The sequence below is a fragment of the Galeopterus variegatus genome, unplaced genomic scaffold (assembly GCF_000696425.1).
Source record: "Galeopterus variegatus unplaced genomic scaffold, G_variegatus-3.0.2 Scaffold2131, whole genome shotgun sequence".
In the NCBI taxonomy this organism is placed as follows: Eukaryota; Metazoa; Chordata; class Mammalia; order Dermoptera; family Cynocephalidae; genus Galeopterus; species Galeopterus variegatus.
Window position 1 is genome coordinate 145482 of NW_007728242.1, and position 22261 is coordinate 167742.

General features: G+C 39.6%; 1 protein-coding gene across 1 annotated transcript in view; it reads left to right on the forward strand.

Moving 5' to 3' along the window:
- The first annotated feature begins 881 nt into the window (after positions 1–881).
- The window catches only part of KIAA0319 (KIAA0319 ortholog), a 49008-nt gene continuing 27628 nt past the window's right edge, over positions 882–22261 (forward strand). Inside the window, exons 1-8 of the mRNA XM_008580586.1 lie at positions 882–1036; positions 4942–5678; positions 10113–10302; positions 14543–14641; positions 15817–15914; positions 16873–16960; positions 17950–18046; positions 21658–21931. Coding sequence (XP_008578808.1) covers positions 982–1036; positions 4942–5678; positions 10113–10302; positions 14543–14641; positions 15817–15914; positions 16873–16960; positions 17950–18046; positions 21658–21931 — 1638 coding nt within the window. The 5' untranslated portion in view covers positions 882–981. The remainder of the gene's footprint in view (positions 1037–4941; positions 5679–10112; positions 10303–14542; positions 14642–15816; positions 15915–16872; positions 16961–17949; positions 18047–21657; positions 21932–22261) is intronic.

A 22261-nucleotide genomic window follows, 5' to 3' on the forward strand; every position in this document is an offset into this window, starting at 1 on the left:
ATTGTTGAAATATAGTAGTATGATTTATTTCATCATTATTTCATAGGGTTGGGCTTTGAGAGACTGAATATACAAACAATAGCCAGACCTTATATAAAAATAGAACTCTGACCTACAAACTGCAGCAATCTGCCCAAGATATCAACCTCTTATCTACAATAAGCAACCCAGGAAGCCAGGCTGCTGTGTCCTACTTGCAGAAAGCCAGGTTGCTATCTCTAATAACAATCCAGAAAGCTAAACAATAACTTCTGTAACAGTAGGCCCCAATGACCAGTATTTGATTAGTAACTGACAATTTCCGTAATTTTTTGTCCCCTCTTCCAACTTACGACCAACCAGTGAAAACCAAAAATGCACTCCTAGCCAATCACATAGGATGTACTGCTTCCAGATAGCCACATATAGCTTCCCCATGCCAACAGCCTCCAGTCAGGGCACACGTGAAGCCTTCTCTTTTTTCCACTATGAAGCTTTTCCACTCTTCTGCTTGCTTTAGAGTCTCTGCTGAAATGCAAGTGATGTTGGCTGATTCCCTTGCTGTAACAAACTCAATAAATAGCCTTTGCTTTTCTCATTTGGTTGGTCTTTGTTTACTCTTTGCCTCTTCTTAGGAGCTGTGCCTGCTATTTGAGCAAACTTCTGTGGGTGGATGGTTGCCTGAGATATGCCCTGTGATGTGAACAGGACAGGCTTCCCCACTGACATGAATAAATGATAGAAATAATTTTGTATGTTTCCATATTTACCTTTTCTTCCTTCTTGTCTCTTTTCTGTTTCTCCTTTGAAGTTCTTGAGGCCAATGACAGAAATAATTTTGTATGTTTCCATATTTACCTTTTCTTCCTTCCTGTCTCTTTTCTGTTTCTCCTTTGAAGTTCTTGAGGCCAAATCTGGCTCCTAAAAACATCAAAGAAGCCTGCACCAAGAGCCTTTCAGGGCTACCTCAGAAGCCTGTCATCACCCACTGTGTGGTGCAGAATGGTGCCCCCAACAGGTGTGCTTTCATCATTGCTGCTGCTGGTAACCATTGCAGGTAGGAAACCATTGCCCTCGGGACACTGGTGTCAGACTTGAGCTTCCTAACTGGCTTAAGCAACTCAGATCAATCTGAGATGAAAGTGCCATTTGCTTTCTAATAGAATTGTTTTTCACATAAAAGGCATGAAAGGTAGATCTTATGCATGAGTGGTTTTGTGGAAATAGGAATTTAAATTTTTTATTACCATGACTATTTCATGGGAAAATAAAATCATATTTCATATATAGTAAGAAAAATTTACATTTGTATATTTAAAAGAATTGCATAGTAGATCTTTCCGGAAAGATCAGACTCCCTTTTATCATAAATCTTTTTTTTTTTCCTTTTTTCGTATCTGGCAATGGATTGCAACCCTCAGTGTCGCGCCCGTACCTGACCGGGACCGCAACCCTCGGTGTTGCGCCCACACCTCGCTCAGCCAGTGAGCGGAAACCGGTCTGTATGTGGGATCCAAACCCTCGGCGGGAGTGCCACCGCGCTCCCAACCGGCGCACTGTAGCAGTGCGCCACCGGGCTGGCCCTTATCATAAATCTTTATTTGCATTATACTTAGTTTGCTAATAATGGACACCCCCATGGCATAAAATCACTGTTGAGCATCAATTCTGGTAATCTGTGATAAGGCTGGGCCAGCTGTGTCCATTTATTTGCGTGTACAAGGGACTGAGGGTGAAGATATAGCTGGAGAAACTTTTTCTGTGCAGTTTGTCAAAGCATATTAAAGCCATAATGAGGATAACCTGAGAGAGCCTCTTGTTAAAATGCAATTTCTCATGCCCCCGCTCCAGACCTACTGAATCAGAAACCTTTGGAGTGTGGCTCAGGAATCTGGGTTTTCAGCAAGCACCTGGAGATGAGTAAGGAGCACCTAAATTTTGGGAAGCACTGTTTTACATGATGTGAGGGCCACTTCAGAAAGTTCTACCATTGGAAAAGCCTTGTCATGCCCAGTAGATTACTCACCCCACCCCATCTGTCCATCTTATTAAATTCATCCCTGCTTAGTGTGCAAGACAAAATAATCCTTTATTTCATAATTAATGAACTCTGTGCTCTGGAAAACACTGTCATTAATGTTTTAGATAATGTCATTAATGTTTAGACATTCTTTTTTTCCCCCTTCAAATCTCCACCTTTTCATTCCTTTTTGCCCTTTTCTTATGAGTTGTTCTCCGTTAATTCGAAATTTCAATTCCTGAGTTATTGTGTCCCAATCATGTTATTTGCAATTTGTTTGTCTTCCTTCTCTATCTTCTTTACCTTTGTTAAATGCTAACCCATGATTTTACTGACTTGTTGACAATCGTCAAGTGCCTACTACGTTCACGGACTGGGCTAGGATTTGTAGAACATACAAACAGGGGTGACAGGCTCTCTGGTCTCCAGGAGTCTGGTAGTGCTTCAAGAGCTTTCTCACTGTGTCTAATCAATTCTGAAGTAATTATGGCAACTTGGCCCAGAGGAAGAATGACTTAGTTGTTGGGGGCTCCATCTTCTCAAACTTCTTTATTTAACATTAAGATCTCCGGTTGAGGTATGTCTATTTAGACAGCCCCTATTGAGGCATTTCTTTTTGCAGAGCAAAGGTATGATTGCCCCAGAGGTGTACCAGGTCTCCACCTCCAGCCACACTGAAAACTGCTTGTAAGCTTTGAGTTGAAGCCTTCTGCCATGGAAAGGTCTTCTTACCCCCTTGAAGCAATTTGCTTGTGCCATGATCACAGCCTTTTCCCTGTAGAGTGGTTGCTGTGGCATAGTTTTAAAAGTTGGCTCTTGAGCTTTCTGGTGGCCAAGGGCAGAAATGAAACATGATGTTTCCCTGAATCACATTGTCCAAAAGGAGAAGACATAGCAGTTTCTCAAGGGAACTAAAGCATATCGTGGCATTTGGGTTTGGAAAAAAAACTCTAACTTGGGTCTTCATTTTTTTTTTAAAAGATGACCGGTAAGGGGATCTCAACCCTGAACTTGGTGTTGTCAGCACCACGCTCAGCCAGTGAGCGAACCGGCCATCCCTATATGGGATCCGAACCCGGGGCCTTGGTGTTATCAGCACCGCACTCTCCCGAGTGAGCCATGGGCCGGCCCATTGGGTCTTCATTTTAAGGTCTCTCAGAGGTGTAGTGGTATCTTTAAAAATAAACACAATATTTTTGAGAATAGAGTTAGGAGCTGGAGATTAGTTCTTTCTCTCTTCTATACCCTTCTTAATCTCTTGACCTTGATAAGAGATGCTGTTTTGTTATGTTCAGCTGGAGTATATTGTTATTTTTTTCATAGTTGATATTAAGCTTTTGTCTAGAAAGTAAAAGGATAAAACTATTCTGGTGATTTAACAAAATAGATTTGCATTTGAGAAAATGCCATTCCAGTTTAGTTAAGGTAGTTTTTTGCAAGCTTATTCACTGGGAAAGATGCATGTTTATTATATCTAATTCCTATTAAACTGAAGTAACTAGTCTTCCCTCTAGAGTCAATGTTTGGCATTGAGTTATTTAAAAAAATTTTCTGTAACAATGACAGTGTATACAGGTAAATATAAACATGGTTCCTATACTGCACATAGCCATGTTTACTTATTTCCAGTTAAAACAAATTTCTGAGAGTACCTTTTATGAGAAAAATAACAATTATTAAAAGAACTCTCAGTGACGAGCCATCACTAGGAAAGAAACCTCTTGCCATTCTGAGTCCTGCAGCAGAACTTTTTTTTTTTTTTTTTTTTTGTCTTTTGTCTTTTTTCCGTGTCCGGCAACGGATTGCAACCCTCAGTGTTGCCCCCGTACCGGACCGGGGACCGGCAACGGGATTGCAAACCTCGGTGTTGCTCCCGCGCCTCGCTCAGCCAGTGAGCGGGAACCGGTCTGTATGTGGGATCCGCACCCTCAGACGGGAGCGCCGCCGCGCTTCCCAAGCAGCGCACTATCCAGTGCGCCACCGGGCCGGCCCCCTGCAGCAGAACTTTAACACAGTAATTCTCAAAGTGTATGTGGCAAAGAACCAGTTTGTTTTTATGTCCAATCCGTTATAGACTGGTTCTTATGTAAAATGCCAAAAACCAAACAGGAATGCAAGAAAAGTGATTTTGTACTTTGATTTCAGGTAATGACAAATCACCACAGAAGTTTGTAAAAGCCTCCATTTCTGTTATTTGGTTGTGAATGGGAGCCAAGTACACAGGCCTGCAGCACAGCGGCCCACACTTTGCATAGCATCACTCTCATACCTGCTATAGTGACTGGCTGTTAACATTTATGGCTCGTTATTCAGAATCTTATTAAAACTAGTTGGTTCTGGATATGTACTGAGGACAAGTTTTTCTCTCCTTTGATATTTTCCTGTCAATTGATCTATTATCAGAATAGCCCGTGAGATTAAAAAAAAAATTAAACAACAGTAAAAAAGACGTGATGCTACTTTGTAAAGTAAACCTGTGTAACTGAATATTATGTGAGGAACAAAATATTTAAAATAATGTAAAATAATACAAACATGGAGAAGAATGTTTCTGTTAATCACGTGGAGTGAAACTACATGGAGAGAAAGGATGGATCGAAGAGCGTGTGGAAGGTGGAAGAAGCTATGGATGGATGAGCGGGTGAGTGGGTGGAAGAATAGAGGGATAGGAGGGTAGAAAGACAGAAGAAAAGGATAGATGGATGGATGGGTGAGTGGAGGATGGATAAGAGTTTAGGATGATAGGAAGATAAATATAAGGTTGGGTGGCTTGATGGATGGACTGCAAGATAATATAATGGTTTTTCTGTAGGAAGTGCTGATTGTTTATTTACTTGCCAGACTGGCCAAGGATTGGTGAGGCTCGCATTTTCTGGTCTTAGGCTAGAGTTGCTGCCCTGTGACATGCCTTTTTTCCTCATTAGAGAGTGCCTTGTTTGCAGGTTGTGCCTGTAAGCAGTGCAGTGAAGGGAGGACGTATTCCAATGCAGTCATTTTACCTAACTTGAAAACCACCAGAATCATGCGGGTGCCTCAAACCTTCCCTGTGGTGGACTGCACGGCTGCTTGCTGTGACCTGTACAGCTGTGACCTGGCCTGGTGGTTTGAGGGCCGCTGCTACCTGGTGAGCTGCCCACACAAAGAGAACTGTGAGCCCAAGAAGATGGGCCCCATCAGGTCTTATCTCACCTTTGTGCTCAGGCCTGTCCAGAGGTCTGCCCAGTTGCTGGACTATGGGGAGATGATATTGAATAGGGGTTCCCCTTCGGGAGCCTGGGGGGACTCACCTGAGGATATCAGAAAGGACTTCCCCTTTCTAGGCAAAGATCAGGGCCTAGAGGAGATGTCTGAGTACTCAGATGACTACAGGGAGCTGGAGCAGGACCTCTTCCAGCCCATCAGTAAGCAGGAGCCTAGAGGGAGTGCCGAGTACACCGATTGGGGCCTGCTTCCTGGCAGCGAGGGAGGCTTCAACTCCTCTGCTGGAAACAGCGCTACAGCATCAGCAGAGAAGCAGCAGGACCCAGAGCTCCACGCAGTGAATGAGTCGGCTTGGACCCCTGCCCCAGAGAGAAGTTTGTTGCTTCCCTTGGCAACTACTCCATCTTCACAAGAGGTATTGGAAAAAGAAGAGGCTTTGCAGCCCCAGGAACAATCCAGCAACAGCTCTGGGAAAGAGGTGGGTGTGCTGAGGATGTGCTGGGGTGGGAGGGGCTGAGTCTAAGTAGCCAGGCACTCATTCAGGCTGGATGAACATAAGTAGGTTCCCCTTAAGGGCACCTGTCTCAAATGGTGGCAAGAAAGATGACTGTCTCTCAGAGCCTCCCAGGACACAAAATATCCTGTTCCTCTGCTGTTCTTTCATGACTAGGCTGTTAAAAAGAACAAATAGTTCTGCCTTCTCAAGTCAGCCAACTAATGAAGATTCAAATGTCTCCCTAGAGATGCCTCTACCAGTATTTAAGGTGAACAAAATATCCTGTTCCTCTGCTGTTCTTTCATGACTAGGCTGTTAAAAAGAACAAATAGTTCTTCCTTCTCAAGTCAGCCAACTAATGAAGATTCAAATGTCTCCCTAGAGATGCCTCTACCAGTATTTAAGGTGAACGAGGATTTTATAGAAGTCCCAGGGGACAGCAAATATACACAGCACATATACCCAGAGGGTTTGAACATCTACCACAGTAGGTTTCTTCGAAACTCAACAGGTGCTTAGATTGCTAGAAATTCACCAGTGCCATGACGCATCAGTTGGATAGGAGAGATGTTCTAAGTAGGGAACGTAAGATTTACAGAGCTTTGCATGAAAAACCCAGATGAAAAAAGAATGGGAATCATCGGGGGAGTAAAGATACCAAAAGCAGGGAAAAAGTCCAAGTGTTAAGGGCAGAAGGTCAGGAAGACAGAGGTTGAGAACCGTGTTGTGAGGAGAGGATAACTGGAGAGCTCGGAGGCTACTCGTTTGGGAAATGGCTGGGACTAGATGAGAATGTAGTGAGTGTGTTGATCAGAGGAAGCTGAATACAGTTGGAAATGAAGAGACAAAAGGACATGGGAGTCCTTTAAGAATTTTCAAAGGAAAATTTTAAAAAAATTTTTTAAAGGAAAATAGTATTTAAGATTTCAGTACTTAGATTAGAAGAAGTAAAGAACATTGTATTTAATTGACTGTACATTGTAATCTCAACCTTAAAAAATTGCTAAAAAAAGTAACTAGAAGTCTTTTTATTTTTTTGGCAGCTGGCCGGTTTGGGGATCCAAACCCTTGACCTTAGTGTTATAGCACTTTGCTGTAACCAAATGAGCCAGCCAGCCTAGAAGTCATTTTTAATTTTTAAGAATATCAGACAGTTCATTTCTGCTTTCTTATATTTTTGTGTAGTTCACAGTTTCTTCAGTTGGTTAGAGCACAGCATTGTAACACCAAGGTCAAGGGTTCAGATCCCCTTACTGGCCAGCTGCCAAAAAAAAAAAAACCCCACAAAGTTTCTATATTTTTCTGTACTTGTAATTGGATTAAAATTTTAAAACTTTCAATTAAAAATAATGTGAATTAATTAACTGTGTTCTTTGCTCATATCAGTAAATATTAACATAATTTACCCTCTTTTGTGTTGCTAAGTCACTTACTTTCTAGCTTCTGTGGATGAAATTATCTCAAATCAAGCTCTATTAAAAATCTTTTGGCTGAGTCTTTTGAGGCTGGTTATGTTAAAAGATAATTATCAAAGAAGGTAAAATTATGAATTATACAAATATAAAATGAACATATGTTAGAGATTTTATTCTACTCATTAATCATTATGGTTTCACAAGAGAATCTGAAGAACAGGTATATTTCAATGATCAAGAATATTGAAATGAATGTGTGAATGGAGGTAAAATTGGCTTTCCAGGGAGAAGAGGAGGGAGTTCAATCAAACCTCTGCAAGACAGGGCAAAATCTACATGTCTGTAGATAAAAATTATTTTGCATTTTTATCAATTCCCTACAACTTACAAAGTTGCAAAATAGCTCAAATACTAGAAAGACTAGAATCAGATAACCTAGAAGGGTATCCTGTAGACAATGTGTTATTTTACACTGAAATACAAATTTTACCCTACTATCACACTAACTTTTAAAAAAAATCCTTGAATAAATGTTTATAAACATTAGATACATAGCATATTAAGAAATATCAAACTCAGGTCTCTTTTCTCACCAAAAAAGTGCTTAAAATAGTACAATTGCATTTGATAAATGTGCCTAAACAATTCATTGGGTAAAGAATAGTCTTTTCAACAAATGGTACTAGAATAACTGGATATTCACATACAAAAGAATGAATTTAGGTTTCTACCTTATACCTTATTAAAACATTTAACTCAAAAAGGACCAAAAATCTAAATGAAAGAATTAAAACTGTAAAACACTTATAAGGAAACACACCAGAAAATCTTTGTGAGCTTGGGTTAGTCATTGATTTCTTAGATAAGACATCAAAAGCATCGNAATGTTTATAAACATTAGATACATAGCATATTAAGAAATATCAAACTCAGGTCTCTTTTCTCACCAAAAAAGTGCTTAAAATAGTACAATTGCATTTGATAAATGTGCCTAAACAATTCATTGGGTAAAGAATAGTCTTTTCAACAAATGGTACTAGAATAACTGGATATTCACATACAAAAGAATGAATTTAGGTTTCTACCTTATACCTTATTAAAACATTTAACTCAAAAAGGACCAAAAATCTAAATGAAAGAATTAAAACTGTAAAACACTTATAAGGAAACACACCAGAAAATCTTTGTGAGCTTGGGTTAGTCATTGATTTCTTAGATAAGACATCAAAAGCATCGCAATAAAAGAAAAATATGATAAATTTGACTTCATCAAAATTAAAAACTTTTGTGTTTCAGGTGACATCAAGAAAGTGAAGACAACCCATAGAATGGGATAAAATATTTGTAAATCATATATCATAAATATTGTATACAGAATATATAAATAACTCTTACAACTAATAAGAAGACAAATAACCCAGTTTATTTATTTATTTATTTATTTATTTTGGGGTAGCTGGCTAGAACTGGGATTGAACCCTGGACCTTGGTGTTATCAGTACCACGCTTTAACCAACTGGGCTAACTGGCTAGCCCAACCAAATAACCCAATTTAAAAAAATGGGCAAAGAATCTAAATAGACATCTCTCCAAATATGATAGAAAAATGGCTAATAAGCACATAAAAGATGCTTATGATATAAAGATGTACATGAATACCATTAATCTTTAAGAAAATGCAAATCAGAACCACAGTGAGATACCAGTTCACAGCTACTAGGATGACTAGAATTATAAAAAACAAAACAAACAAAAAAGTGGTTACTAAGTGTTAGTGGGCATGTAGAGAAACTGGAATGCTCATACACTGCTTGATAGTAATGTAAATGGTTCTGCTCCTTTGGAAAATGGTCTGGCAATTCCTTAAAATGTTAAACATAGAGTTACCCTATGACCCATCAATTCCACTTCTAGGTACTTAAGAAAAATGACAACATATGTCCATACAAAGACTTGTACATAAATGTTCATAGCAGCATCATAGAAAATAGTGCTATTGAATAGGATGTCTATGAAAAACAGATCAGATCAAACTTGTAGAGGATAAAGGACATTTTTTGCAGCTGTGTATTTAAGTGGACAAGACTAGACAGATTCACCTAAAATAAGTTGTTTCAATGTAAGTAAGAGTAGGGCTGGCTGGTTAGCTCAATTGGTTAGAGCATGGTGTTGTAACACCAAGGTCAAGGGTTTGGATCCCCATACTGGCCAGACGACAAAAAAAGAAAACAACAAAAAAACAACAAAGTTAGTAAGTGTGGAGAAAATAGAAACAATGGCCATTTGAGACTTTTATTGACTAGTCCCAGCTTAACTTGAAGGGCTGAAATGGGGACGCTGATGTTCCGTTCCTTCTGTAGAGGAGTCATTTTCCTCTGGTTGGGTGTGTTGGAGAGAAACTTGCACCCTGATAACTTAGCAAGGAGTTCTGTGGTGGAGGTTGTGGGTAGATCACTGAATAGTGAAAGTAAGAATTGGCATGTGATTCCAGCTGGAGAAGCAGCGTGGTGGGAAAGCAAATGTTTTAGAGAGGAGCAGGACTAGGGATTTCCCCCGCCTAAGCCATTTCCTGGTGGCTTTATGACCTTAATCCAAGGTACCTTAACCAGTGTCTACTTTCAGCCTTTAGTTCACCTTGGCAATAATTTTTCAGGACTCCATAAATCTAAAAACAAAATCCTGTTCATCCTATGCATTTGCAGAGGCTCCACTATAATATGCTAGGAACACCTATTCTGCAGCCCGGGTTTGCAGTGATTCTGAATTTCGTACTATTCTTAGTGATTGCAGGTTCGGTGAACAGCTTCATCCATTAGCACACACTTCACAAACTCAGATGCCTGAAAGTTCAAGAAAATTGAGCATTTTAAAATTGTGGTAGACCCACTACCTGGTTTTTAAAATGCTGGTCAATTGATTTCTCTTAGTTTGATCAACCTATTTTTAATTTAGTGCTTCATTTTTTTTTAATAACAATTTATCCTTGTAATTGATCTCATAGGTTCTCATGCCTTCCCATAATCCTCCAGCCAGCCTGGAATTCAGCCCAGCCCCTGTGGAGCAAAGCCCTGCTGTCACAGTCACCCCAAGGAGCACAGAGTACAGCATCCCAACACTGCCCACTAGCGCTGTCCCCTCTGGGCCCACCCCATCTGAGCAGCCCGTATCTCCTACCACTGCTCCCAGGACAGGTAACTTTTAAAAAATGCAATTGGAAGAAATTTACTGAAGATATGCTGTAGAATATAGTAGTGACAACTTTTAAAGTTTATTCATTTCCTCCAGGCACACTTTGGAGCATCTGTCATGTGCCAGAAATGGTGCTACGTACTGGGAATAAGAAAATGTCTAAGACATTGTCTTTTTCCTTAGTGACTCTAAAGTTCAGGAGAGGAGACTGACGGGTAAATAGAGGGTTTTGATACAATATGGTAAGAGCTATGAGAGCCTGCAATGGGAGCAGAGGAGGGGCACCAGAACCCCGAGGAGGAGCCAGGGAAGCCTTTCCAGTACTAGGAGAGAGTGCCAGCTAACATGGGGTAGCCTGTTGTTTAGGTCCACGGAGAAACGTGTGCACTAACCGTATTTACTGAGTAGTGATAACTGTATTTACTGAGCACTTACGGAGTGTCAGGCACCATGGCCAGCGCTTCCCATCTCTCATCTCACTCACTGCCCATGCAAGAGCTCATGTGACGTTTTGGAAGAACTGGAAGGAGCTGGGTAGGGCTAGAACTGATGGAGCGAGTGGAGAGGGAATGGCAAGGTATGAGTGTAGCATAGCCACAGGGTGAGATTTTAAAAGGTTATTTTATGCTCAGGAATCTGTGCTTTATTGGATGGCTATAGAGAATCCTTTAATGGTTATAATCAGGAAAGCAAAATGATCAGATTTATATTAAGAAAATAGTATGAAGCTGCCTGGAGGCAAGAAGATCCACTAAAAGGCTACGGTGAGTGGTTGCAGGGATGGAGAGAATGAACTAGATCCCAGAGATAAGGGAGCAGAATTCATTAGGATTTGATGAGCGAGTGAATGTCAGGATGAAGGAAAAAGGAATCTAAGATGTATGAACATGTGGAACTGTAATTAGATGGGCAATTGCGCTGGAGTTCAAAGATTAGGAGTCATCAGTATAGAGGTGGCAGTTGAAGACATGGGACATATGAGATCATCCAGGGAGGGCACTGGAGTGTGCTGAGGAGAGGCCTGACAGGTGGAACTTTGGGGACGTCATTGTATAAGGAGCTGGAAGAGCAGAAGGAAACTGTCAAGCTGACTGGGTAGTCATGCTGGAGAGGTAGGAGAAGGAGAGGAAAGCATAGAATGAGAGAAGGAAAGGGAGGGGAGAGTTCTGTAAGGGAGGAAAAAATATTTTTCCCTCTACCCGTCTAAGTTCTAGGCTAGAGACTAGCCTAAGACAGATTAACAATAGAAAAAACAAACAGGAGTTTATTAACATGCATATTTCATAAATACATGGGAGACAGAGAATGAGTAAATCTCAAAGAAGTGGCCTTAGAACTCTGGCTTATATAGAGCATGTTTATCTAAAACAAAGACAGTGTGGGGAAGGTAAGTGATAGAAGGTGATCAGGTAGGCAAAAGTGAGGCTTGTTATGTGGATTCAAGTCAATGCCTTCTCCATTGATAGGAGTCTCTCATAATTTAGTCACTATCTCATCCTGGTATAGAGAAGGAGACACCCTTACAAATGGTGAATTTGCCTCACAAAAGGGTAACTTCTACTCTGGAGCTTCTCTTTGTCTGCTGTTCCTCAAAATAATCAGCTCAAAATAATCCTTCTGCTAAAGAGGCATATTTGTGGTGGTGTAATCTGGTCTCCTAAAGTCATATTTTGGGTTGGCATATTGTGGTCTTCTATAGTTCCAAAAAGGAAGATGTGATCAAAGCTGCATGTGCTGCAGAGGCCATGGAAGGATGGAAAAATTTCCATTAGATTTTTTAATAAAGAAGTTATCATATACAAAACCTATGGGTCATGTTTCCTGAGCTTTTCTGTGGGTAATATGTTTGGGGGATTACCCTCTCTATCTTTTCTACTTATTTTGATCCTGAGCTTCAATAGAGAGAAGGATAAGGGTGGAAGAGAAGCTGTGTGCATATGGAAAAAGGAACTGGCCTGGCAATTAGGATCCTTGGGTTCTAACAGTACCTACTGCATAGGATTATTAAGAGGATTAAATGAACCAATGGCTTCAAAGCCCTTGAACAGTGCCTAGCAGTTTAATTTAGTGCTTAAGTGTTTGCTGAAATAAATACATTTAAATTAATTAAATATTTGTGGACCTGTTGCTAATTATTCAAATAGCCTTGAACAACTTACTTCACCTTTCTGGAGCTTAATTTTGCCATCTGTAAAATGATAGGTTTGGACGAATATCTCTTCTGGGTTCTCAAGTGCTGACTTTCAGGGCAAAAAGTTGGAGAGAAGAGCCAGAGGAGCCAGAGAAGCCAGAGAGAGCCTCTGCAGCTGGTCTAGGAAAGCACTCGAAAACCTGAGAATGGAGTGGAGAGGAGCAGATTAAATGAGCAGCCTGACCCTCTAACATCTCCAAGTGGCTGAGACCTTTGGAGAGCACTTAGTTTTTTTTTTTTTTTTTTTTTTTGCTTTTCTGTATGTGATATGTAGGGTTCAAAGGAAAACTTCGCTTTCATTCTCTGAAGGTTCATTGAAAATCACCTGAAAAAACACAGATTGATGTCAGAAAGGGCATAACAAATTTATTTGATCATAGTTTTATGTGACATGGGAGCCTTCAGAATGAAGACCCAAAGATATGGGTCCATTTTTATGATTAGGTTCTATAAAGCAGGGACAGTGTGTAGAAATATGATTGGACAGAAAAATATCATCTAATGTTAATAGACTGAGTGGGGAAACCCAGCAAGGCTTGTCTGCTCAGATTCTTTTTGGCCTCTTTGTGCAGCATTTCTCTCTTCTGGGTATGGGGCAGGGCTTTTTCTGGAATGGGGGTTGTATTAGTCCATTTCTATTGCTTATAACAAAATACTTGGAACTGGGTGATTTATAAAGAAAATGAAATTTATTGCTTACAGTTTCTGAGGCTGGGAAGTCCATCTGGTGGTGGTGACAGTGACCCAGGGGTCTCACATTGCAAGATGGTGGAAGCAGAGAGAGAGAGAGAGAGAGACAGACTCTCCTCTTTTAAAGCCCTCAGAACCACACCCCTGGCCACCATTTTTAATCCATTCATTACTGCAGGGTCCTACAATCCAATCACCTCTTCAAAGCTTCACCTTTCAATTACCATAGTAGGATTTCCCACCCTCTTAACAATCACAGTGGGGGCTAAGTTTCTAATACATAAAACTTGAAGGATACAATTCAAACTTCAGGGAATTTAGGGGGGACATAATTCAATCCACTGCAGGGGTCTTATGATGTATAATCAGACAAGGTAGATCAAAGAATTTCTTTATGGTGTCAGCTCCAAGACAGAAAGGCAGTGGGAAGATTACAGTATTTTTTTAGTCTTTATAGCTGGCTTTGAGGAAAAGGGGTTCTAGTTTCTATGACCTGCCTTGGGGAGCAGGAATTCTAGTTTCTATGGCTTGTATTGCAGGAGAGTAAGGCTGAGAGACGGGAGGGAGTGGAAGGTCAGAGGAATTTGCTCTTGAGGTTGCTTCTGAGACCTTCTCTTTTGGGTTTTCTGAGCCTCAATAGATATTTTGACATATCACCATGCATTTTACAAACGGAACTAATGTCTAGTCAAGTCAAGTCGATGGAACCATAGCATGAATATATGGTTAGAGAGAAAGTAAATGAGTATTGTTCTGGATGCTGATTTAGTGGACAAGTGCTTTTGATGAGAGTTAATGTTCCTGCTGCTTGAGTTAAAGTAGCTTTTTATATTGAAGTCAATTGGATTTTCTCTTGGAAAGTTTCCAAAAGCAAAGCCATTAGCAGTAATTCATGAGGTTACTATCAGAACCAAGTGGCGTGTGACTAATGATACAGAAACACTTGTGGTTATGCTCAGTCTTTTTATAACTAAAAATAGCTCACATAGGTCACACCAGGGAGTCAAATATGGTAGAAAGAGAGAAAATAAACCTAATCCATAGTACCCCACCTGTTTCGCACAATTGTTGTCACCCAACACATTGCTCAGTCAATTTGTGTGATTATTTCCTTCACAGTGACAACTCATATATATGGTTTTGCATTTACGAAGTCTACCCTGCAGCATAATATAGGGTACAGTTCAATTATTAGCCAAAGGAAAAAGTGTCTTAGATAAAATCATATGAAGAGCTACTACAGAAACATGTTTTTTTATTTTACGGGTATTGAAAACAGGTCTGTTGTAGGGCAGTAATATAACATCGTTATATTACGTTATATTATATAATGGCATGTACTATTTCTAATTAACTTTTAGTGAATGAACTTACGGTGTCTGCTGGGGATAACCTAATAATAACTTTACCCAACAATGAAGTTGAACTGAAGGCCTTTGTTGTGCCAGCGCCACCTGCAGGTGAGAGCTTGACTTTCCTCTGTGACCACTCAGGGCCCAGAGAGCTGGGATGTTCTTCCATAACAGGTCTTTACAGGTTATTTACAACACTGAATCATTTTCACAACATTGCGTGGAAGACAAGGCTTTGATGATCATAAGCATAAAAGTTTATTGAAATAGTTTAAAATGGAGTAAGAGTATAGGAAATTAAATATAGTACATATCCTTTAATTGTTCAGGGTGGAAAGTCATAAATTTCTGATGATGCAAAGCAGAGTGATATATTAGAGCAGAAGAGATTGCCACGTACCAGATCTTGACCTGTGATAACCCACAGAGCCTGGAAAGATTCCACTGTGAGGAGCGGGAGGTGGCATGCACCCAAAGGTTTGTTCGCAGATACCATGGTGTTGACAACATGGCTCTGAGCTTCTAAAGATACCTCATACCAGCTGCTCCAAAAATGTTCTTCAGAGTGCTCTTCCACTTCTCCAGTCCTCTGCTGTTCAGTGAATATTTAACTTATCCCTGTGGCCTGTGAAGTGCATTCATTCTTAAGTAGATTCATTCTTAACATGTTTGTTTCTTATTCAGGTTAGTTTCTTTATTCATATTTCCCTATCACGCATGAGTTGAAATTTTATAAATGGAAATGATAATATTTGGCATTTGCATTTTAATTCTTTGAGCTAGGGTACCTCATACTTTACTAACATTTGATGATGGGAGATAGCTTTATCTTAAAATAGAGATATTTAATCCATTCTTGTGAGCTTAATAAACCCCTAAAACAAATTAAATGAATTCAAATCTCTTTGTTTTTTATTAAAAGAAGAAAAAGTACAGTGGATTATACTATATTGAAATTTATGTGGATAATCAGATTAAGCACCCTAGAAAGAAAGTCATCAAATGTTGACTATGAGTTTAGGAAGCTTTTTTTTTTTTTTTAGTTTCTATATTGTCTAAATTTTCTGTTAAGTTGTATGTATTCATAATAAAAAAGAAATTTTACATTAAAAAGATACAGAAATGCTGCTATTCCTTACTTGGATGATAGTTGAAAGTGGAGTTCATTATATCTAAGATAATCCATGCTGGTGGGTTCAAGCCTATCATCTCCTTCCCTCTGCCCAGGTTATATAGTGACCTCTCAGAATTTGTAATTACTCATATTTCTTTTTTGCTCTCAGAAACAACCTACAACTATGAGTGGAGTTTAATAAGCCACCCTGTAGAATACCGAGGTGAAATAAAACAAGGACACATGCAAACTCTTAACCTCTCGCAAGTAAGTAACTGGAGACTTGTATTTGACAGCATCCCATAGGGTTCAGTTAACACTGTCTTAGCTGTTGAACCCAGAGGTGTCTCTTATGATTAAGTCAACAAGAAGGGTATAACTGAATAAAGTTTCAACCGCAGGTAGGCAGGCAGGTAGTTAAATAAAGAGGCTTTCGGACAGCTTTTCATTTGAGTTACCTTGGCATATCAGCTGGGGAACGGTAGGGGATGGATGGGAGGTTGTTTGCCAGAAACCCCTGCCGTGAGATTAAAAAGCCTGTGTTTTAACTCTTGCTCTCCTTGAAGTGTTAGAGACATTCTACTTACCTATGTGCCTGGTTCTCAATTAGGCACATTTCTAAAAGTTACCGATAATTCTAATCCAGTTCACAAATTGCTTTGACTATCAGATATTGCTCCAAGATATAGGCACCTCGCAAGAAGAAACACACCCTCTTCCTGGTCCAACAGGATAAATAAACTGACTTAGCTCCTGAGGTCTGGTTTTCTGCCAGGTGATGACGCTGTCTTCATCTCCTGCGACTGCATAGCTAATGGTGCAGCACGAACTTGCATCACCCCCATGGCACTGAGCTCTGTGTCTCAAAGTGTGGTACCCAGATCACAGGCAGCCACCTTGACAGACCGTTGTGTTAAAAATGAGTGATTCCCTTTTACACACACTTGAGAACTGCTGCCCTCAGCTGGACCATGTCACTTAGGCCTCTAAGTCCCGTGAACATCTGTAGGTAAGCAAAAGAACTGTCTAAGTGATCTTTAGTGTACTAGAGGGCAGGCTTCAAACATGTGGCAGTCTCTTGACAGATCCAGATAAGACTTTCTCCTGAGCCCCTTCTCTCTGCCGACTTTAGCAGTGTGGCTTCTGGGATATTTTAGCCATCTCTAGGTAGTGGACCCATCATGTCTTTGCATGTTCACTTGTGTAAGTTTTTTTCATTTTACAGTTGGCAGTAGGATTTTATGCCTTCAAAGTAGCCGTTTCTAGTGAAACTTCTTTTGGAGAAGGATTTGTTAATGTCACTGTTAAGCCAGGTAAGACTGTGTAAGAGAATGATCTCCTGCTGTACAGGGTTATCACAATTTTGGCTCCTAGATGACATGGTAATATGTGTACATATTTTTACATCAGACTCTATTGTAGAGAAAACATGCAAGAATTGTGTTTTTGATTTTGGTTTTTTCCTATTTTCAGTATAACCCTTAGTACTCACTTGACCCTGCTCTGTAAGGCTACAGGGTTGTTGCTTGCTGTTCTTGAATGGAGGCTGATTGTCTGGACCTCAGCCCCCTCTGTCTGACATTTACTACATCCACTGTTACTCCTACCTCCACTCCCCATGATTCAGCTTCACTTTACATGCAGGGGCATTTCAAATATGTTCAACTGAGCAACTAAGGGGTCAGAGGAAAATGTGTACTGTGGACTTTCAAGCCCACTGCTAGCCCAAAGGTCAGTGCATTCATGTGGATTAGTAACAGGTAGCCCTTCATCTGGGTGGCTCGATGGATAGAACACGAGCTGGCCTTCAGCCTCTGCTACCCCCTCCACTAGGCTGAAGGCCCAACATGCATGGACTGAGGTGGACTCCTCTGCAGCAGCTCCACCTCCCAACCTTCACCGGAGGAGCTGACAGCTCTATCCTTTGCACATTCTGCCTAGTTATTATTATAGCTGAAGCATGGGGGTGGGGGTGACTTCAGTCAAAGATTTAAGATGCAGTTAATCACAGGAGCTGGAACTGTAATCCATTTCTCCTTTTCTGCAGTTACTGCTCATATTCTGTGGCTAACCCCTTGGTGTTGTCTTCACTGAGCCAGGGATTACATACAAAAATGTAAACATACAGACCAGCTCCTAAAGTTTATAGGAAGACACCAAACTTCAAACAGTTGCGTCCTGTGGATAAGCACCTTTTTTACAGGACATTTGTAATCAATTTTTAAAAACAGATGGTTTTATTTGGGTAATGACATATGCATACACAATGCGGGCTCAGTCACTGTCCTTTTTTCTGTCACAGCCAGAAGAGTCAACCTGCCACCTGTAGCAGTCATTTCTCCCCTGATACAAGAGCTCACTTTGCCTTTGACGACCCCCCTTATCGATGGCAGCCGTGTGTATCCTGTGATACTTTAGAGACTTTTTTTTTTTTTTTGCCATACATAACGTGAGATTTTAACGGGTGCTCTGCATCAAGGCTGGGAGGACTTACAGGCTCATACAGTAATAAATGGTCCCCTTTTTCTTTAGTTTTGTAGCTTTAAGTTCAATTCCTGCCTCACATCTTCTCTGTCCTATGCTTATTTTCCCTTCAGCATTTGTCTATTCTATGAGAAAGTTCTTTAGGGCCCAGCTATTTGACTTGGAATAAAAGCAATTATTAAAAAATTTCCTTTTGGTGTAGCACATACTAGGAAGTGGAAAATCACTTTTAACAACGATTATTAGAATTGCCTTCGGGACGAGCCCGTGGTGCACTCGGGAGAGTGCGGCGCTGGGAGCGCAGCGACGCTCCCGCCGCGGGTTCGGATCCTATATAGGAATGGCCGGTGCGCTCACTGGCTGAGCGTGGTGTGGGTGATACTACACCAAGGGTTGCGATTCCCTTACTGGTCACGAAAAAAAAAAAAAAAAAAAAAAAAAAAAGAATTGCCTTCAGTGAGGGTAGGTAGTTTTTATTTGTTAATTTAATTCAGATTTCATTCCTTCTACTAGAGTATATGTGGAAGGGGCCCTGGTGTAGCTACAGGTGTCCATGCAAATGAGAATAGATTGAAAACATATCCTGTGTTTGACTTGGTTCAACGGTTTCAGTGTACCTGGTAGTTGCTTTTTATGTGCATTTAATCACAAAGCTAACACCAAATTCTAGATAGAGTAAAGAATAGTTGTTTTAGTTTCTGAGTGAAAAGTACTTGTTGGCCATTAATGCTGCTGCATTTTGCAAGCCTACATATGTATGGCAATCACACTGATATGTCCATTTGCATCTAATCACATATAGATGTCCACATTTCCTCCTTAGCTACATAAAAATGAAGCATATTTTAAATAGAAATATTTATACGAGAAAATGCCTCACATTTTGATTCCTGTAATTCAATATGGCTTCACTACAAGAACCTATTTAGGATTATTAATCTGTCACATGAACTTGTTCTTTCCTTAAATGAATGAGATGAAACTGGCTCCCTTCCAGGCCTCTTTGCTCTCTTTTAAAGTAGAAATGGGAAATTTTCATGTAGGATATGACTTTTCTTATACACCTTAATAATTAAGATACTAAAAGCTGTTTTATAAATTATAGATAAGCACCTCTTAAGTCTTTATGAATCTGTCAGTTCGGATGCCTATTTGAAATAATCAGTAGTATATCACTTGCTGTATGTAGTTAAGGCGAGTAGAACTAGCATTTCAATATGCGCCCTTTTTGTGTTTTTTCCTAGAAGTTTTATAGTTTTAGCTTTTATATTTAGATCACTGATATATTTTAACTTAATTCTTGTGCATTGTGTGAGGGAAGAGTCCAACTTCATTTTTATCAAGCAGAATTCATTTATAAGACTTTTCTTTCAGACTATAGTTTTTGTGTAGTGTGTGGGATTTTTGAATGTTAAGTCAACCTTATGTTCCTGGAATAGATGCAATTTGGTCATGATATTTATTTGAAACAGTGTTGTTGGATTCAATTTGCTAATATTTTGGTAAGGATTTTTGTGCCTGTATTCATGAAAGATATTGATCTATAACTTTTTTTTTTTTTTGCGATGCCTTTGTCAAGGTGTTGTGTGAGGATTATTATGCTAGCTCCATAAATCAAGTTGGACAGCAATCTATCCTTCTCTATTTTCTGAAACATTTTTGTACATCTGGTAGTATTTCTTCCTTGAATGTTTGATAGAACTCACCAGTAAGATCACCTGGGCCTTGAGTTTTCTTTTTGGGAAGGTTTTTGATGACAAATTCAATTTCTTTAATAGATGTAAGGCTATTTTAGTTTTGTGTGTGTGTGTGTGTGTGTGTGTGTGTGTGTGTGTGTGTGTGTGTGTGTGTGTGTGTGTGTGTGTGAGTTTTTGGTAAGTTGGGTGAGTTGTATTTTTCAAGGAATTTGTTCATTTCATCTAAAATGGCAAATTTGTTGGCAAAAGTTCTTCATAGAATTTTCATATTTTTCCTTCTATGTATATAGGATCTGTGATGATAACCCTTTTTTCACTCCCGGTATTGGTGATTTGTGTCCATGCTCTTTTTCTTTTGATCAGTTTAATTAAGGAGTTTGTTAATTTTGTTTATCTTTTCAAAGAATCCCTAACTAGAACCTTGTTAATTTTTCATTTATCTGTTTTCTAATTCATTGATTTTTGCTCTTTATTATTTCTTTATTTCTATTTACTTTTGATTTACTTTGCTCTTCTTTTTCTTGGAGTAGAATTTTAGGTCATTATATTAGATTTTCCCCTTTTTTTGGTAAAGCTTTTAAAGTTACAATTTTCCTTTAAGTACTGCTTAGCTGAATCCCATATGTTCTGACATCTTATATTTTTAAGATCTCATATACTCTTTAAGAATATGATGATTCCAGAGAAGGAGCCCATATATATATATATATAGATAGATATAGATATGTATTTATGGATCATCTGAAGTCTGTTCTGATTAAGAAACCCTCAAGAATCTAACAGGATTCCTCCTTGACTGAAAAGCCCACAAAGATGCTCTAGAGTATTTTAGATTTTTAATTATCCTTCACTATCTGCTTGAGACAGGTTACTGCTGTTACTGAGTCAGGTTACTTACTGATTTAACCAGGCAGAAATTTTCTTAAGAGCCAAGAATGTGTCCTGACTCACCCTGTTAAGAAGAAAGGACTTTGGTGTCTGGTTTGCTGTCAGAGCCAGAATTGGAGTTTGGCTCTTGGTTGTGTGGAGTATGTGGGATGGTGTGAAAGGAGGCTCAGAATACATGGGCACCCCCTATATATGTGTCTTATCTACAAATAGCTTCATTCCATAGCTTCGTTCTCATATTCCTAATTTACACCTGTTTAGCATTCATCTTTACCCCAGAAGGATGAAGTGACCTGTTTGTAATTTCACTGTTCCCATTGCGACATTAGGAGATCAGTTTACTACAACGGGGTCAAAGGCAGTTCTTTTTGTTTGTGTAGGATGAACATTGGTTTGTATTCAAAAGTGCTTAATCCTAAAATCTCATTGCAAGGAGTATTCTGAAAACACAATTATAATAAGTCCTCTAGAAAAGAATTAAAAAATTTAAAAGCTTCATAGCTGAACATTTATGAATGATTCACTGACTCTCCAGAACTTAAACCTCATACACTCTTAGTTTCAGTTATTACAGAGCAGCTTCTGTGTTAGCTGAGGATGGTTTCTTTACCCAGCATCTCAAAGACTAATCAGAAACTTATAAATGTTAAACTCTAACATGTGAATATGTTATGAACTAAAAATAGGATAGCTGGTTAGCTCAGTTGGTTAGAGTGTGTTTGCTGATAATACCAAGGTTGCAGTTTCGGATCCACATACCAGGCAGCCACCAAAAAAAAAAAAAAAAGATATAAAAATAAATCAATAGCAACAAAAGCAAACAAAATATCCTCAGGTCTGTGTGCTTTTCTTTGCTTCATCCTCAAATTTTGATTGACACCTGTTCTGAGTTGTGCTGAAAAGTGTACCATGAGCAGACTGAATTGACCACTTACCTTAAGATTTGGCATTGTTCTTACAACTCTGGCTTCCTCTTCTTTTTGTAGGTTGACCATCACAGACTTGGATGGAGCCACTAACTCCACCACTGCAGCCCTAATAGTCAACAGTGCTGTGGACTACCCCCCAGTTGCCAGTGCGGGACCAAATCAGACCATAACTTTGCCCCAAAACTCCATCACTTTGAATGGAAACCAGAGCAGTGATGATCACCAGATTATCCTCTACGAGTGGTCCCTGGGCCCCAGGAGTGAGAGCAAAGAGGTGACCATGCAGGCAAGTTCCCCCTCCTGCTTTCAGACTTCTGTCTGTCTCTGTCTGTCTGTCTGTTTATCTGTCTATCTATCTATCTATCTATCTATCATCTATCTATCTATTTATCAAGTATTAGTTTGGGGAGGCAGTTAAATCCAGAAAATCTGTTTTATATAATTGTCTGATATATGACAACTATTAGGAGAGCACCTAAGCTCACAAATCTTTCAAGTTTACATCCCTTCCCCTCACCCACCTAGACAAGCACAGAACAGCAACCAAGCAGTCCTGTATTGACAACTAGATTTTGAGTTCAGTTTGGGAAAAGTCTGATCCAACATTGGGTTGGAA